Source organism: Telopea speciosissima, chromosome 7 (assembly GCF_018873765.1).
Source record: "Telopea speciosissima isolate NSW1024214 ecotype Mountain lineage chromosome 7, Tspe_v1, whole genome shotgun sequence".
Taxonomy (NCBI): domain Eukaryota; kingdom Viridiplantae; phylum Streptophyta; class Magnoliopsida; order Proteales; family Proteaceae; genus Telopea; species Telopea speciosissima.
The window spans coordinates 54558088-54577841 of record NC_057922.1 but is presented as its reverse complement, the minus strand read 5'-3'; the positions used below and the strand labels follow the sequence as shown (position 1 = coordinate 54577841).

The window sequence follows — 19754 nt, the reverse complement described above, 5'->3', positions numbered from 1 at the left end:
AATTATATTGCATGTTATTTTGTGAGTTGGGGGTTATGTTCTCCTACATTTGGATTAAAAAAAAAAAAAGAAATTATTGATTTACACCTAATGGTAATGACATGTTGTTTAAGGTTTATTACGTTACAAGCCGTATCACGTTATGGGGCACCATGTCATGATCCTAAAGGATATATATTGATAGCCATAAGAATTGGCATTGGTGGAACCTAGAAATGGTTAAAGGCTGTATCACATTACGGGGCCATATTTCATGTTTACCAAGAATTAATTGGAAATGTTCAAGAGAAAATTATTTTATAGCATGACCTCATCTTTGTTTATGATCTACTATTTCGTTATTACCATGATTTCTATCTAATCTCGACTGCTGCTATTCCTCAATTAGTGTCTCTAATTTGGAATACTCGAATGGTTATTATGTCGTGTACTTGCTAAGCTTTTGGAAGCTTATCCCTTACAAATTTCAGATAATGAGCCCTTAGAACCTGAAATCACACTTGGTGGATGGGCGACCAAAGAGGAGGAGCCACATGATGATAATGATGGACCTTACTATATTTTTTGTTAGAGGATATCAGTGATTTTATTAGGTTTGAAATTTCAGGAATATGAATTAATTTGAGACTTTTTGGGAAGATTTGTAATAAGGTGTTAGTTTAAAATTTTAAAGATGACTGTAACAAGGTAGATGTTGTTGGATTATTTAAAGACTTCTGTTGTGTTTTTATGAATGGTTATGATTAGATACGCTGCTACTAAAATTTGAAGCTATGACGATTTTTATTTGGTTCACGCTCCGGTTCCTTTTCGCTAAGACTATCGATCTTGTGGACCGTAAACAACCTAAACTCCTAGACGGATTTGGGGGCGTTACAAAAGGGCACTCTGACCATTCACCAGTTCTAATTAATTAATATTTTTAAGATGATGAAGTCTTCCAAGTACAGAGGTAACACCCTTGGCATGGTTGAAAGGCCTCTAGCTATTGACAGCGGAGACCCCCGAATTGAATCCCACCTCATTTGGGGGGTTTCAATTGGGAGGATAATGCAGTGCTAATTCTGATCAGTGAAGATCCAGTGGGAGATCAGTTTGCGGCAAGATTGTGGTTAAAAGGAATAAGAACCAGATTAGGAGAAAAACTAATAACAGAAAAACACAATTCAGATTTGGCTGAAATCCTGGTCGAGAGGAATGTTCTAAGGATGGAACAGTTCTGCAAAGTATAGTAATGATATGACGGTCAGATGCTCACTGATGGAGTAGTCCTACTGAAAATAGGTTACTTAAAAACTGAAGAATCGCAGAACTGATTCAGGGCTTCAAACCAGATTTTAGGAAACCAATAATGAGCAATTTATATGTAAGCAGAAACCAGTACTCGGAACTAGAATATCAATTTCAGAAAGCAGAGATTTGAAGAATCATGCTCAAAATAAGATTCTGAAAATCGATGGCAGAACTGAGCATAAACAGAAACTGAATCCATAACAGTATTTCTGAAATCAATTCTAAAAAACCAAATCAAATACAGAAATTTTTGAAGAATAACTGATTTCAGAATTGAAAGTGAATTTAGGGTTTTTTTTTTAATTTATAAAAAAAAAAAAAAAAAAAAAAAAAAAGAACTGAAACTAGAATAGAAAAGATATGATCAAGGATTTAAGTCTCGGTCCGTATCGTATCGTCTCGGCCGATACGTCTCGGTATCGGTCGTGGTCGATACGATACAGGCCGAGACGTATCTTTTTTTTTTAAAATGCAAATGTCTCGACTGTATCGAGACGTATCGACCGAGACATACTGATACGATATGATACGATCGATACGTATCGATACAGTCGAGAGTTTTTAAAAAAGATTATTTTATTATAGTTAAAAAACGAAATGTATCGAGACGTATCGAGTCGTCTCGATATGTATCGACCGATACATATCGAGACGACTCGATACGTATCGTTAACTTAAAAAACACATGGTCATTTCATTCTTTTCACCTAAAACTCGATTTCTAGCAGTCCTGGCGGAAAAAAGGTCTTCCCAGCTTTGAGAAACCCTTCCAAAAACACATTTAAACTTGTTTTTTGGGTAAGATTTCTTGAGGGCTATCAATTCTTTGCCAAAAACGAACTTAGAGGAGCTGAAATCACATCATTTGGTGGATCTAACAGCCCACATTCGAATTCAAAAGCTGTTCTTGAAGGGTTAGGTAAGTTTTTTGAAAAAAACTTGAATCTTTTGCTTTAATCTTTGATTATTGGTATGAATCAAAGAGAATATGTTAAACAAACATAGAAATTGCATTCTTTGTATGCATTTACAAAGATTTGGTTTCAAATCCATGTTTCTTTGACCATTTTTACCCAAAACCGAAAATTCCTTCTTTAAAATGAAATTTTTTTTTTTTCTTCTTAACTTTAAAACAAATGGTAATGTTTATAAGATATGGAGTACATTATGTATAGTGTATTTTCATGTATATTTTGATCATTTTCATGCGTTTCTACACCGATCGATACGTATCTCCGATACAATACGATACGTCTCTTAAAATCGCCTGACCGATACGATACCCGATACCGATACTTAAATCCTTGGATATGATCGATAGTTGTCATGGCGTTGGAGAGGGCCCAGACGAAAGGCGCCCGCATAGGCAACCAAGGAGCCTGAAACGACGCCTTGACAACTATGACATGATAAGGAATCACCACCTGATCTGCAGGGCTGGAATCACCACCAGTATCCCAATCTTGGAATCACCATCAGGGAGCCTATTGAATTACCACAGCAGGGAGCATTCTGAATCAACAGAACCAAAGGAAAAGGCCAAACTTTATTCATCAAATTTGTGTACAAGGCATAGCCCTTACCTATGCTTAAATAGAAAACTCAAAATAGTAATCAAACTAGGCCCAAAACCCCTCCACCCAATAGCTTACTTTGGAGAAAGTCTACCATTGCTACTAAAACTCAGCTATAATAAAGGAAAACAGCTTAAAACAAGGCTAGACTCATCAAGACCTAATCCAACCCAAATACAAAACTTTAATAACAATTAAAAAAACGAAGGACTCTAACTACACTTATAAAGTAAATCTCGTATTCATTCCTTTTTTTTTTTTTTTTTTTAACCCGAACTTAACTGGGACCCAGGGCAGCCCCTAGAATTTTATTAATCAATCAAAAGAATCAAAGAATACAAGGAGGGGACATCCCGCCTTACCCCTTTCCCGACACTTAACCACTCCGGTACACCCTCATTGAACTGACCCATACAAGCAAAAGAATAACCTGCTAGAACCTGAAAACCGGCAACCCAGCCTTGTCTTCCCTAATGATACTTGCAAAGCTCCCCCCAGGCAGGCTGTCCTGGAAGTAGGTGAGTGAAGCGCTTGTATCACAAGCTTTTCTGGCCAGCCAATCTGCCGCTTTGTTGCTTTCCCGAAAGGCAAAGGACACTGTGGCCCACGTCTGAATGACCAGTGCCAAAACCTCCTGGAACCAGTACCAGCCTTTCCATAAGTTACATCTCTTGAGGTTGACCATACTTACAGTAGTAGCCGAGTCAGAATTTACAACCACGTCTGCAAATCCTAGCTCCTGGCATAATTTCAAGCCATCCCTTAACGCTCTGAGCTCTGCTATGGCATTAGTGCACTCTCCATAGAAATTTGCAAAGGCTGCCAGCACCATACCTGAATGGTCCCTAATCACCCCTCCTCCCGCACCAATCCCCGGGTTTCCTTTACAAGCTCCGTCAACATTTAGTTTCACGGACCGCAAAGGGGAACGCCAATAGATTGGAAGGGGCTGTTTCATCCTTGCCCGAGGGGCCACACGGCCAAAGCACTGAAGAATTAAGGTATCCCTAGGGGACTCCAATCCACCAACCTTGGGGGGAAACTGCACCTCCCTTATCCATCCCTTGATACACTCAATGATGGAGGCAGCACTACATCGTTTCTCCTCATGCCTTCTGTTATTCCTCTCTTTCCAAAGTTCCCAGACAATCAGCGCCGGCAATATGCCAATGATGTAGCCACTGCGGCTCTTGCAGCTCCCTGCGCCATGCCAGAATAAAATCCGACTTCTGACATCCTGTGTGGGCAAATAAGGGATGTCCAAAAGCCGTGAAAAATACTCCCAAACCTTCGTTGCCGTTCTGCCAGCGCCCAAACAGTGGTCCGCAGTTTCCCTCCTTGGCTGTCCACAACAATTGCATCTAGATGCTAAGGGGATGCCAAGGGCCATAAGAGCATCATCGATGGAATTTTACCCACAAGGAGCTGCCAAGCAAAAAACCCCACCTTCAAAGGCACCAACTGATTCCAGATCCATTTAGCAAAGGATCTTTCAGAGTCCCTCTGCCTGACTTCATTCCATGCTGATCTAGAGGAGAAACGGCCATCACACACCCGAGTCCAAATCAACAAATCATCCCTGTTAGAGAGTGTAAAGTCTCCTGACCTGATGCTGTCCCTGATTGCCTCTGAATCGATGAGGCTTAGGATTTCCTCCTTCCAGTTCCCCTCATCATTAACCGCATCTTTAACACACAGGTTCACATCCACAAGCAAACCGTTATCCACGAAGTCTATAAGAGGGCCAACTCCCTCCCAGTTATCCAGCCAGAATGAGTTATTGCCAACCCCAATCAACCACCTGGACCTCTCCATAACAAACCCCTTGAACTCCATGGTGCTACGCCAGGATTTAGATCCAGTCCCAACCCGCCCTGCCAAGGTGACATGCAAATTTTTGAAATACTTAGCCCTGAAAAATTCACTCCACAGTGTATGCTCTGACAAAACCTTCCAAAACCCTTTCAACCTGAGAGCAGTCCCCACATCCTGTAGCAGTCGAACACCAAGTCCCCCCTCCGCCATAGGCATACAAACCTTCTTCCAGCTTACCCAGTGTCTGCGGTTGCCCCATTCAGAGCTGCCCCAAAGGAAGCCAGCAAAGATCTTGTACAGACTGCGCAAGACCGCTTTCGGAGGGTCCAAAGTGGCCAAAACATGAATTGGCATGGAAGAGAGTACATGCTTCACGAGCGTAACACGACCCCCAGAGGACAGCAACCTACCCTTCCACCCCGCCACTTTACTTCTGATCTTCCCTACCAGCCCATCAAAAAGATTTATCTTCATTCTTCCCGCACATAGGGGGGCTCCAAGGTAAGTGATAGGAAGGGACTTCCTGGGGAACCCAGTTACCACCCCGACCATATGTGTTGCAGCCATCGAAGCTTTGTTGCCGAGTACATAACAGCTCTTCTGCCTATTAACCAGCTGGCCAGAGAACCCTTCATACTTGGTGATGAAGCCCATAATCTGCTTAAGCGATCTCTTCAATCCCCTGGAAAAAATAATGGTGTCATCCGCAAAGAGGCTATGTCAGATTCCTGGACATCCCCTCGGAAGCCTATAGTAGGCCGCCAGGCCATCAACAAACAATCCTTTTAAACCCATGCTAAGCACCTCCTCTGCTAGAACAAACAGTGCGAGAGAGAGGGGGTCTCCCTGTCACACCCCCCTGGAAGATTTAAAGAAACCCAACTGTTTGCCACCCAAAACAACTGAAAACCAGCAGTTCTCGACCCTCTTCTTAATCAGAGAAATCCACGCCTCACTAAAGCCAAACCTTTCCAAGACAAGCCAGAGGAACTCCCACTCCAAGCGGTCATAAGCCTTGGCCATATCCAGCTTAAGAATCACATTGCCACCCCTTGCCTTTCGGTTCAAGTCTTGAACCATCTCCTGGACAATGGCAATGTTGTCATGTATGCATCGTCCCTGCACAAAAGCACCCTGCTCCTCTGCCACCAAAGACGGAAGTAGCCCTGCCAGTCTAGTGGTAATGATCTTTGCCAGGATCTTGTAGGAGAAGTTACACAAGCTAATAAGCCGAAAGTCTGCCATCACCTCCGGATTCTCCTTCTTAGGGATGAGCACCAGATTGGCTGACGTAAAGCTTCTTGGGAGGGCCCCGCCTGAGAAAAATCCCAAACAGCCTCCCACACATCATGCCCCACTAACTCCCAACAGGCCGAGAAGAAAATCCCAGAGAAGCCGTCAGGGCCGTCTGACCTTCACTAAGGAATGGAAGAATTTCGTGTTTCGGTCCCCCTCCTTCAACCAGGTTGCCCGTGACTTTTGCCTCCAGAAAATTTCCTCTTGCAGCAGAAACCCCTGAAGAGCCTCCCTGGCTGCTTGCAAAGCCCCCCTAGCCTCTTCACTGTTGCACTGATCCGATTCTGCCTCTGCCCTGCTAACACAGTCCTCTACATCCCTGACCCTCTGATGGATGTTGCCAAACACCTCTTTATTCCAATGACGCAATGCACCGCGAAGACCATTTAGCTTTAGATACAAAGCACAAAGCGGAGAACCCACAACCAGCTTTTCCCACTGGCTCTTGACAAATTCCATAAAATTCGGATGTAACAGCCACATCTGCTGGAACTTAAAGGACGAAAAACCTTGGTCACCACTGACTGCAAAGGATACCCCAATAGGGGCATGATCTGAACAAGTCCGGTTAAAGTGAGTGACCTCAGTCCGTAGGTAAGTCCCAGCCCACTCTGCATTAACAAAAAAGCGATCCAACCTAGCCAAAACCCTTCTGGTACCCTCCTGGTTATTTAACCAAGTGAAAATACTGCCAGAGTAACCCGCATCCAAGAGTCCAGCCCCACTAACAAAGCTGCCAAACTCCTCAAGGGAGTGAGAACAAGCAGGGCGACCCCCTGCTTTTTCCATCAGGGCAGCCACCACATTAAAATCGCCCCCCACCGCCCACGGCTCATCAATAGATCTGGAAAAAGCCTCCAAGCTAGACCACAATTCCCTCCTCTCAGCTGCCGTGCACAAACCATGCACAAAGGAAATGAAAAAGCTTCCCACCCCTGCATCAACACACCGAAGAGTGACATACTGGTTGTGCTCCTCCACCGCTGTTACCTGCACTGACTCCCTCCAAAAAATCCACAATCTGTCCAGGGTATGCAGGGAATCCAGCCCAATCCTTCTCATAACCTTCTGCCCCTTAGTCTTCTGTGCTTTAGGTTCTGCATTTGCAACAACGTCAATCTTATGCTAACTCACTAAAGCTTTCAGCCGCCTTGAGGTTGGCTTGTTTCCTATTCCTCGAGCATTCCAAAACAAACAATTCATTAGGAAACAGTTTGGAGTGGCTCTATCGATCCCATGGATCTTGTGATACGCTGGCTTGGCTCCACCCTGGCTGGCCTACCCCGCCTTGTCTTCCTGTTGTAAACCTTTGCCGCCCTGAGCAGCATAGCACGAGTAGATACCTGCCGTGTTCGTCTCTCTGCCCTCGCCCCCGAAGGCTGCCTATTTTCCTCCCCCAGCCTTTCAACTGTTCGTCGAACTCTGCTTTCGATCACAGCGTTGAATCTTCAAAAACTTTCCAACAGGGCCTCTCGGTCCAAGGTGGGAACAGGCAACTCGACCACCGGGGAATCGTCCCTGGTTCGCCTAGACGGATCCCTGTGTCGAAAGAAAACCGCAGAGTGCTCCTCCACAGATTGCGAACAACCTCCACTAGCAGCTGACCCCCTGGGCACCCATTCAGATTCACCTTCACGCACCCCTAAATCCTCCTGAGAATGCAAATCAAACCCCAAGTCACTGCCCAAATCGCACTGCCCATTATTCACGCCAACTCCAGCCACAACGATTGGAGCCTCCTCTAAGGAAGGAGCTCCCACGGCAAAAGGTTGAACCCCCGTCATCCCCTCCGGCACCGGCAGCGCAACATTCCCTGCTGCCAATCCTTCCTCGATCACCCGTGGCTCTCCAATGGTAGGGACACTCACCGGAAGCTCTCGACGATCCTCCTCAACACCGCCCGTCGCACCCTCCCTGGCCGTTGCACAAGCACCAGGTTGCCTCCATCGGCCAGACCGTTTATGGGCTCCTTGTCACTAGGCAGTCATCGACAGCCTCCTCTCCTCACCTCGAGAAGTTCCTTCCCCAGACGGAACACAAACTCCATTGCTGCCCCTGTTGCCAGTCTGAGCATGGAGCGCTGGAACTTCCACACGTCGTTCCCGCAAGCTCGCAGTGACATCCGGCTGAGTTGCAGGCCCTGTTGCCGATCGAGCTTTCCTGCAAACTTCCTTCACATGGCCCAACTCTGAACACCTAGCGCAGTACACAGGCAGCTTCTCGTAGACCACCCTCTAGTAGAAACCCTCAGCTCCACACCCAATGCAAACCTTTGATGGCAGCTCACCCCTGCGATCAACCTCCATGCAGAATCTAGCCTCAACTGTCCTTGTAACAGCAGCAGTCGCGCCATCTACCTTCAAGAGCTTCCCTATTGCACCAGCGATTGAAGCCAGGAAATTACCCTGGTAAAGATTAATGGGCAAGCCCGGCATCGAGACCCACACAGGAACCAGGGGTGACTCCCAACCAGAAACGAACGCAGACGACCACTTCAGGAACCGAAAGAGAAACCCCTGAATACACACTTGCTCCTTCACCCATACCTTCACGAAGTCTGCCATCGCCGAGAAACGCAGTAAGACATGACGCCTGTCCAATGTCGAGACCACGACATTACCCTGTACAAATAGATTCTTATGGAGGAAAGCCTTAATCGCGTGCAGCGAAGGTCTTCCATGACTGCATTTGGCGATCAGCGTGGTCGAAAAAGCCTGCTCTAAGAGATCGATTTCCTCCTTCAAGAAGAACACTGCAGGCTCTCCATAGAAAGACGATGGCTGCTTCACCGAGATGTCCACTTAGGACTTTGCAGAAAAAGAAGGGGCCAACGAACGAGACACCACTGTCGCAAAAGAGGGAGCAGCCCCACCCGAGGCGACCCCACGAAGAGGAGGATCAGGTAGGTGCTCCTCCCGAGGAGGGGGACCCTCCATTACGCAGTTCGCAAAACTCCAAACCCTAGCCTTCACCACCATAGCCTAACGTGCACTCCCCTCACTCTCGCCTGACACGAACTTTTTTGAAAACCCCTCTCGTATTCATTCCTCCTACCCATATTTTAAGCCCATTAAAGTGGACTATAACAAAGAAACCCCTTGGACCAAAGGCCCAACATGTATAGAACCCAACCCACTAAAATAAGCCCATTTCTGTGTTTTATCTGCATCTGAGAAAGGGTCTTATGGGTTGGGTGGGAATTACCCTTGTACCAAAAATCTGCCAACTGCTATAGAAACAAGAGCTTTTGAGAGTCAACATTCATTAGCTGAATGTATGCCTGAAACTGAATCGCAGGCTTCCCTGCCATATATCAATCAATAGAAGTCTACTATAGAAACAAATCAATTTAACTATATAGCCTTAATACATCAATTAAATCGGAAGACTGCATAACCATAACCAAGTCCCAATTTTGCAGGGTTTCAGGAGGGATAGATTAGAATTGGTCCCAACTTAGGAATTTTTTTTTCCCAATGTGTCCCCTCAGACTTGAACCCTCGTCTTCAGAACGGTAGTCCCAAATTTTTACCATTGCACCTAGCAACAACCCTAATAAGTGGACAGGCCTCACACCAAAAAATTAAAAATAAATGACAAGCTGATGCAGTAATGCTTTCTTGGACCGGCACAAACCCATTTGGAAGCCCAGACCAAGAGAAACCAGGTCAAAATCTGGTTTTGGTTCAGTAGGATTTTTAGGCATTAATTTGGGTTGATCAGGTGATCTTTTATTTTATTCTATTTTATATTTGGGAAGTAGATACGTTGGAGTCCTGTTTTAGTGTTAGTTTCCTCATTGATTTCTAACTCTATAATTAGGAGTTTTTATCTTTATGCATGTAACATGTAACCCTACGATGGGGATTAGAGATTGAATATTGAATGAAATTTGAGTTAAGGTTTCCTCTCACGGTTGACAGTTGTGTGACTGTTACATTCTTCCCTCTTCTATTTCTTTCTCCCACCTTCCTCCCATCTCAGGTACATTCTGTTCTCTTATTCCTTTATTCTTTCTCCCCGCCTCTTATATTTTGGTTTCTCTTACCTCCTATTTCCCCTGCTGTGGTAGTATTGTGGGTTGATAAAAGGATAGTTAGAACTTGGTGGATCCTTCAAGATTTGGACTGATTTTTTGGGGTTTGCTTCCATACTCTAGGGCGACCTAAACCCTAGTTCTTTAGCCCCTCTCAATATCATTGCTGCAAAACCCAAGCCTGAAACCACCGCTGGTTTTGTTCCTACCACCAACTCTTGATTTCAGAACTAACCATTTGATTGCTGGTAGATTTCTGGGATTGATTTTTGTAAATCAATAGGGCTTGGTGTTGAATTTTGTACTAAAATATCAGATCTATTGGGCCTCTTAAGGAAGAGATCTCTCATTTGAAGCAGGTGCTCCCTTCCGCTGGACTGTTTCATGAGGTTGAAGAAGATATGTTCTTCTAATTCCTCGTAAGGGCAATAATTATTAAATTCACAAAAAGAACCCTGTTTCTTTGAGTTTGTTTCTATTTTATTCCATCTCTATCTTAAATTCCAGAATTGTTCTCTTCCCTTCAGAAGTTAAATTCCTGATTTGTCCCCTATTCTATTACCTTCCTCTTAAGAGCCCTACTCGTCTCCAAATTACAGGACAGAATTTAGTGAGCGGTAACAAATCTTTCAATGGATTGCTTTTTTCACTTCGTTCGCCATCAAAAAGCCTATGGTACCAGTTCATAATTTCATATTTGGTCACCCGAAGCATACAACGCTTACAGTGCCTTTTTTTTTTTTTTTTTCAAAACTCGTTATATCCTCTGGCTGACAAATGTTTCTTCGAGTTTGTTTCTATTTTATTCCATCTCTATCTTAAATTCCAGAATTGTTCTCTTCCCTTCAGAGTTAATTCCTTATTTGTCCCCTATTCTATTACCTTCCTGATGCAGATACATCACCAAAAGAGTCTTATTTTGATGGGAATAAGTCTAGGGTTAAGTTATATACATGTTGGGCCTTTTGGTCCCATGGGTTTTCAATGTAATAGAACACTTTTATAGACCTAAAGTAGGGGTACATAGGTTGCATACGGGATTATCTTCTATACTAGGTTTATTTTCATATTTTAGTGTTTTAAATTGAACCGGTGATTCAATTTAAGTGACTTAAGTCACTTTTTTTTTTATTTAATGTACTTATGTTTTTCTTTGGGTCCACAGCTCCCATGAATTAGTCAAGGGAGGTGATATTAGAGTTAGCTGGCTAGGAGTATTTACACTCATAGGCTGCATAGGAATTGGGCCTTTGGCCACTATAAATAAAGGAATTCGGTGGAGAGGTTTCTCACCTCTGAATTTTGAAAAATCTCTCTCTTTTGAGCTGCTGCTCTACAACTTGTTCTTCATTGCTGAAGATTGTCTTGTGTGTGATCAAGACTGGTGGGATTAGTGTTTGATCCAATCGATACCTTGCAGTCTGAAACCCGGGTGGTTCTTTTGAAGCTCTCCTTCAAGTTACTTGAAGATTTCATCCTCAAACAAGCTGCTGCAAAGAGTAATCTGCAACTACAGTAAGTTTGAGACATCCCCATCCCCATCCTTCTTCTAATCCTTTACAACCCCAAACCTAGCTTTCCTCCTTATTATTTTCAAGTTTCTCATACCCTAAATTCCCCACAGACCTAACCAGCCATCAAAACTTCAACCACAACACCCCCTGCCCATAAGGAGAACTCGATCTCCCTTGCTGCCCTTTCCAATCACTGAAATCCTAATTTCCCCCATCTCAAATCAATTCCCAAAAACCCTAAAACTACCATAGATCAAACCCACCATCAGAAATAGCCCAAACTTGGACCAAATCTCTTTCTCACTCCTAGGGAAACTCGATCCAAAGCCCTTCCCCAAATTCTCATCATAAACCTTAGATTCCCCTATTTTACTCTTTTCAAAAACCCGAAACCCTAACCCTATATATTGTTGTTAATTCAAATCAGCATATTTCCATCCATCAAATCATCTAAGGACCTTCATTGTTAGACTCCCCTATACTTACCTAACCTAACCCTAACATCAAACCCTAACCCTAATTTCACAAAACCCTATTTTGACCTAGCTGATTTACCTGTTCATAACAGATCCTGATTGATTGGCTCCTGGTTGGTCTCATAGTTGTCAAGGCGCCGCCTAGGCTTCCAGGCGGATCTCTAGGGGCCTAGGCGACTACCGCCATAGTGTAGGGCACCTTGCACTAGCTTAATTGGTATCAGACCAGGTTCTAGCATTTATTTATGCCAAATAACATTTACGTAAATGTTTTTATATTTGTATTAGATATTATTCATAAATAAGCAAATACACCCATATTTGAATCCAATAAAAATAGTTAAAAAACTAAATTCCAAAAGGATAAAAAGTCAAACCCCCAATTCAAGAACAAAAAACTGGATTTTTGGCGGTAGGTGAAATTTTCAACTTTCTAATGCTGAGTTTTTTCTCAGATTTAAAAATTCCATAAATCTCAATATGATAAAACATTGCTAAAAACCCAAATTGCGGTAAAATATTCATTTGTTTTGATATTTAATAAAATATTTCCATTCAAAGCGATTTTGACAGCATTTACGCACACCAAATAAGGTTTGACCGAAACATAACTCCTTCAATATAAATCAGATTTAAGCAATCTTGGATTTGTTGGAAAGCTGGTTTTGTGTTCTACATAATACAAAAAGTCTCATGTAAAAATAAAATCATTTGATCAGTCAAAATTCTTAGAGAACAATAACATTTCTCTAAATCGAGAGCAGTTTAATTACTTATTGATAAAATCATATTTTCTAAGAATAGTATAAACCAAATGTATGTTTTGATTGTTTCAAACTTCCATTAGCTTGCTTCTTCAGTTCTGTTGTCTCCTAGTTCTATATTGATTTTTTATGACTTGATGTGGCTTACTGTTGATTTTTTATGATATAAGGCACATATTGTAGCATACTAAATATGTTATAAAAGAGGGGAAATAAAAATAACACGCCTTGTCGCCTAAACGCTTAGGCACCCCTCCACCGCCTTAGGTCGCCTTGCCGCCTTGACAACTATGGTTGGTCTCCTACCAATCTAGGACTACATTACTTCCTTTGAAGGGCCTGACTTGTTTCAAAATTACAGAATTACCATTACTTTTAATTTTTGAGTAGTATATCACTTGGGCATGGTACTAAAACTTAGAACTCGACCCCTTGGAAAACCGAGTTGACTCGAGATATCTCAAGATCTCGGTCGAGTTGGTGCATTTCCAACTCGAAACCTGGTTTCAGTGGGTTTTAGACCTAGTTTGGGTCTGAAACTTGGTACTCAGTTTATTTTAGGCAATTTAAACACAATGGTACTATCAGATTTTGCAAAAACAAAGTCCAAATAGGAGTTTCACTTCGAACCTTAAGTTGGTAGGCGACGACGTACTAAAATACCCTACTCTACACATAATTTAGTAATAGAAAGCAATCAAAGCATTCAATTAATGTAAAACAACTTAAATAAGCATGAGAAATGTTAAAGTGTACAATACATCAATCTGTTTAACAATGTCACATAAAATGTGATTGATTAATGAATTCAGTCCCAACAAAATCCACATAGAATTCCCATGTCATAGTGTTGTTGTAATTTTGCACATAGTTTGCCACAGCATTCATATAAATGTTGTCATCAACATATTCCAAGTCCCCTATCCTAGAGTATAGAAGACGCGGTTACCATGAGGCGTTGAAATTCGGAGGTAAAATAAGCTCACAGCCGTCACAGGGGAAGAAAAGAGGTTCTGGATGGAACTCGATCGAGAAATCTCGAGTTCTGTCGAGTTACGATACTTTTAAAAGGATAAGATGGATCAAGATCTGGGTCGACCCGAGACTCGACCAAGATATTGCACTTTTCGAACTCGTATTAAGTCTTGTCTCGACCTCACAGAAAACCGAGAACTCGATCGAGATCTCGCAAGTTTTAGAACTATGCACTTGGGTAGGCCCATAACGACCTACAGTCAGAAATTTTGAATCCCATGTTGCATTAATTGGTATTAGAGCCTAACATGGCCATGGGTGCCTATATTTTTCAAGACCAGAGATAGTTTGCCCAATGGAAGAACTGCTTTTTTTATTCATAGATGAACGGTGAACTGAGAATTCTGTTTCATGTCTGTGGTGGAGATGTTATCTAAGACAAATGAGATCAACATTAAATCTAAAGGTGATGTTTTCATCGAATTTTTAATTACTCAATATTTCAATGGTGCTTCTTGTGAGTTATTTGAGTGTCTTCTAAATGTATTATTAAAGTTGGCCGACAGTTGTTGGAAGCATGAAAAGTTGTAGTCAATCGTGATAGAAATTTGTGTATCCTAAAGCCTTGCCATATATGACAAATGATTGTTTTTCAAAGACTGATTGGAAGTATGATCAAAGACAAAAAAGACAACGCCAGTAATACAGACACAAGAATAACAGATAATAACGGCAGAGGAAGACGAAAGATTGTGGTTCATGAAGTGGGTAAAACCCTCTTGTGAAGAACATGAGGTTGTGGGTAATACAACAAGACTCTACTGCAACGATGGATGTTCTACCTATTGGGTTGGTTATTCCCCATATATTTCAAGAGGATGTGCCATCAATTCCTCATCATCTAAACCTAGTTTGTGAAAAGAGTGTGGAGCATGAGAAGTGCTTCCCAACTCTCCTATTCATGCCCTTCCACTAAACTCGAGGGCGATTTTATCTCAATACCGGGGGAATTGATGCAGTAGCACTTTCTTAAACCGACAGAAACCCGATTAGAAGCCCAGACCAAGACGAACCGGATCCAAATCTGGTTTTCGTCCAGTAGGAAATTTAGGCATTAATTTTGTTTGAGTATGCATTCTTTTGTTTCCTTTTTAATTCTGTTCTATATTGGGGAAGTAGATACGTAGAATTACTGTTTTTGTGTTAGTTTTTAAATTGATTTACAACTCCATAATTAGGAGTTTTAACTTTATATATGAATGGAACCTACCCTAATGGGATTAGAAATTGAATATTGAACAAAATTTGAGTTTGTGTTTTAACTCTCACGACTGGGAACTGCGTGACTCTTCTGTTTTTCCTTCGTCCATTATTCCTTTTTCCCACCTTCCTCCTAACTCATGGACATTCTGTTCTCTTATTCATTTATTCTTTCTTCCTGATTCTTAAATTTTATTTGCTGTTACCCTCCTATTTTCCATGTTGTGGCAGTATCGTGGGTTGATAAAAGGATCGTTAGAACCCAGTGGATCCTTCAAGGTTTGGACAGATATTTTTGAGGTTTGCTTCCATACTCTAGGACGACCTAAACCCTACGTCTTTAGCCTTTATCAATATCTCTGCTGTGAAACCCAAGCCTGAAACCACTGTTGGATTTGTTCCTACCGCCAGCTCTTGATTTCAACGTAGTTCTCACGGCGTCTAGGTGACCCAAGGCATTGGAGGGGATCTGAACATAAGGCGACACCAACAAGGCGCCTAAACCCCCGCCTAGGCGACCAACGTGCCTGGACATCTAGGCATTGCCTACACAACTATAGATTTCAGACTTAAATCATTCAATTGCTGGTTGATTTCTGGGATTGATTTTTGTTAAATCAATAGGGCTTGGTGTTCCAATTCAGTACCTAAAATATCAGATCTATTGGACCTCTTAAGGAGGAGATCTCTCATTTGAAGCAGGTTCTCCCTTCCGCTGGACTGTGTCATGAGGTTGACAAAGATATGTTCTTCTAATTCCTCATAAGGGCAATAATTATTAAATTCCCCAAAAAAACCCTGTTTCTTGAGTTTGTTTCTATTTTATTCTATCTCTATCTTAAATTTCAGAATTCTTCTCTTCCCTTCAGCTTTAATTCCTGATTTGTCCCCTATGCTATTACCTCAGTCTTACGGACCTGATTTTCTCAAAATTACAAAATTGCCATTACTTTTAATTTTTTAGCAGTTTATCACTTGTGTGGGCCCATAGTGACCTACAGTCAGGATTCTGAACCCCGGGTTGTATGATCTATGTAGCAACAACCAGCGCATACTCTTGGGTCATCAATCAGCAGGGAGCGACATAAATTATTTATATGAAGTACGGTTTAATACTTCTCAACCGATGGAAGTAACCTAAGAATGCACGACACACTGAAGGAATCTGCCCATTCAGCAGCTCTAACGCAAGCAATTTTTCTTTAATATATTTTATCATGATAAAGCTTGGCAAGTGCTATGGAAACAAGGACTCTGAAAAGTCAACACCAATTGGTCGAGTGTATTCTTGAAACCATAGTTGTCACGGCGGTTAGGCGACCCAAGGCGTTGGAGAGGGTAAAAAATCATGGCGACACCAAGTAGGCAACCAAGGCGTCCAAGGCACCCAAGTCGACCAAAGCGCCTGGACGCCTTGACAACTATGCTTGAAACTGAATCGTATGTACTCCCTGCCATACAATGACCAATAGGAGCCTACTACACACAAAAAATGGACTTAAAGACAGTCTTTAATAGACCAATTAACAGGAATGACTTGGCACCCAAAAGATAAAAATAAATGACGGGCTACTTTGTACCATATCTATTTAACAGGAATGGCTTGGCACTCAAAAGTTTACTCTTCAGTTATGTAGTATTAGATATATGAAGGGATCATTTTTAACATACTTACATACCTGCCTATGAGACCAGGCATGATAATTTTTGGCATCAAGTGAAAGAATTTTCCTCGTGAACTTGAGCTCCATGCTTCTAGCTTCAGTTCCCAATTTCTCTGCAACCCACCGCCTATGATGCCTACAGAAATCTAATCATAAAAGGTTAACACATCTATTAAATGTTCTTTTTATTGCTACCAATTATTACTTTGTAATTGAGCAGATTGGCGACTATCCAATTAAGCAGTTCAAAAGAGAAAAATTGACTGGAGGCAAAAAGTTGCTTAATGATGCTAAAGATGCCAATGTAGGGGGGATCAGAAATTCTTGGATTATCTTATTTGAATGAGTCTGCCCCCATATGCTACATTCAGGAGTTACCTGCTACTTGAATGATCTCAATTGACAAGGATTATAGGTGCAAAACTACACAGAATATATATTAATTTTTTTTGCTCTAGTCAATTTTTGAGACATCTCTTCTAGTTCTGATCAGTTCGCTTCCAAACTTTACAGTTCGTGTTCCATTACATTCTTCATTGATACGGGTCACGAGATCATAGTTCAATCCATATATTCATATTCCATAACCGTGCCTGAAATCATTCCAATCGCACCCTGCTAGATAAGGAAGTGATGCAGGCAAAATATGGTGGACCCCCCCCCCTAATGAGGACATCAGCCCCATTCCCAAAGACTTTCGAAAAGTCTACCAACAGAGACTGCGCAAACAACTTCAGTTCGGATTGGGTTCACTTTGGATGGATGGAGATTTCGTTCGTGATAGGTTGTGGTGCTGATTTGGAGTACCCTTTTGCTGGTCCATGTTAGTTATTATTATAATTTTTGGTTCATATGTATTTTCGGTTCAGGCCCATTGGGTTCAGTTCCTTTTATTTTTGTTGAGTCAAGGCTGTCGGGCTTCTAGGCCTATTGATATGTTCCACCAATGGAGACCAACAGCCTAACTGTTGGTGTTTCCTTTTTCTTTGTTGTTTGGTCTTCCCAAGTGGAGATCAACAGTCTTTTTATTTCTTTGCTCTCTTTATAAGAGTTGTACAGGCCATTCGGCCAAGTATGATGAAGATGATGATGAAGATGATGATGAAGCTGATGCATGAAGATGAATTGAGTTTATTTGTTGCGTTTGTGCACTCCTCCTCTCCCTCCCCCCCCCCCCCCCCCCCCTCCCCTCTGATTTCTTCTCAGATTTCCCCTCTCCTATTCTGTCCCCCATTATCCGGTATCAGAGCCGAAGGATCCCATCTTCTTCCTTTCCCTGTGATCTCTCCTCCCCATTCTATTCTTCTTCCTTCCTTTTTCTTCTCTATCCCCTCTTTCCTGTTACAGTTTTGCAGTACAGTGAAGAAAAACAAAAAAAAAATCAGTCCTGCTGTCATACAAGATCAGTCCCTGATTTATTAAAACTCGAGGACAAGTTTTTTTAAGAGGGGGAAAGTTGATGCAGGCGAAATATGGTGGACCCCCCCCCCTAATGAGGACATCAGCCCCATTCCCAAAGACTTTCGAAAAGTCTACCAACAGAGACTGCGCAAACAACTTCAGCTTGGATTGGATTCACTTTTGATGGATGGAGATTTCTTTCATGATAGGTTATGGTGCTGATTTGGAGTACCCTTTTGCTGGCCCATGTTAGTTTCTATTATAATTTTTGGTTCATATGTATTTTCGGTTCAGGCCCACTTGGGTTCAGTTTCTTTTATTTTTGTTGAGTCAAAGCTGTTGGGCTGCTAGGCCTATTGATATGCTCCACCAATGGAGACCAACAGCCTAACTGTTGGTGTTTCCTTTTTCTTTGTTGTTTGGTCTTCCCAAGTGGAGATCAACAGTCTTTTTATTTCTTTACTCTCTTTATAAGAGCTGTACAGGCCATTCGGCCAAGTATGATGAAGATGATGATGAAGATAATGAATGAAGATGAATTGAGTTTATGAGTTGTGCTTGTGCACTCCTCCCCCCCCCCCCCCCTTTCTTCTACTTCTTCTCAAGGTTTCTTCTCTTCTTCTTCTTCTTCTTCTTCTTCTTCTTCTTCTCACGGTCACTTCTCTTCCCCCCCTCCCCTTTGATTTCTTCTCAGATTTCCCCTCTCCTATTCTGTCCCCCATTAGGAAGATTTCTGTGAAACTTTGCAGATCACTTGGATGTCATTTAGGAAAACCCGACTTGAATTCTGCAGCCATCTGATTAATATTTTTGGAGTCATTAGTTTTCTCCCTCTGAGTGACATTACAGCCCTGTCCGGTTCTGACCCTTGTGACCAACAAGCCCTCTTCTTACGTTGCTGAATTATGGTTCTTCAGCCTTAGTTATGCATTAACCCATGCCTGCCCCCATTGTGATTCTCCATCCTCATTCCAGCTACACCATTACCACATCGTCTTCCCCACCTCTGAAATTAAGGTTTATTATACTTTCTAAATACACATCTGATTCCCACTGTTGGAAAAAATGCTAGCTGTATTATGCAGGGCCATAAGATCCAGCCTGCAGGTTGTGGGCCTAAAGACAGAATATAGGAATAACCCAAGTGAAGATTCCAGCTTGTAGGCTGACCAATCTCAGATCTGATTCTCTAAATCTAATGATTCAGATTTTGACAATATTGAAGATAATCCAAATAAGTGATCAATGGATATGAGAGATAGAATTTGGAAGATCCCGATCTAATATAAAGAAGATAATTTAGACAAATGGGTGAAGAAGAAAGGGGGACTTAAGATAGAAAATGAGAAGAGGGAAATGGGAAAGAAAAGATATCGAAGAAGAAGAAAGAGAAGAGGGAAATGAACTAACACAGTGGGGGAGGAGAGAGAAAAGAAGCCAATTTAGGCAGCAGCCATGACCAATCAATTTTCATTCATTCAAGTCAAATTTGGAGAGTGTGGGAGTAGGTTACATATAACTAGAAAAAAGAAATCCCAAAGAAAATCAATTACCTACATAATAGCCTCTTGGGTCTGGAGAAAGATTTTGAAGCTCTACCCTCTTGCTTATGGAGCCGTTACTTCCCTGATTGATGATGGTGCCTCTACTCGCCTTTGGCTTGACCATTGCACCTGAGGGGTGTTT

The 19754-nt window shown here is 42.1% G+C and overlaps 1 protein-coding gene across 1 annotated transcript in view; it reads right to left on the bottom strand.

Annotated features, from left to right (window-relative positions):
- The window catches only part of LOC122667210 (protein farnesyltransferase/geranylgeranyltransferase type-1 subunit alpha), a 42055-nt gene that overhangs the window by 11204 nt on the left and 11097 nt on the right, over positions 1-19754 (bottom strand). The window contains exon 3 of the mRNA XM_043863452.1: positions 16683-16803. Within this exon, the coding sequence (XP_043719387.1) occupies positions 16683-16803 (121 nt within the window). The remainder of the gene's footprint in view (positions 1-16682; positions 16804-19754) is intronic.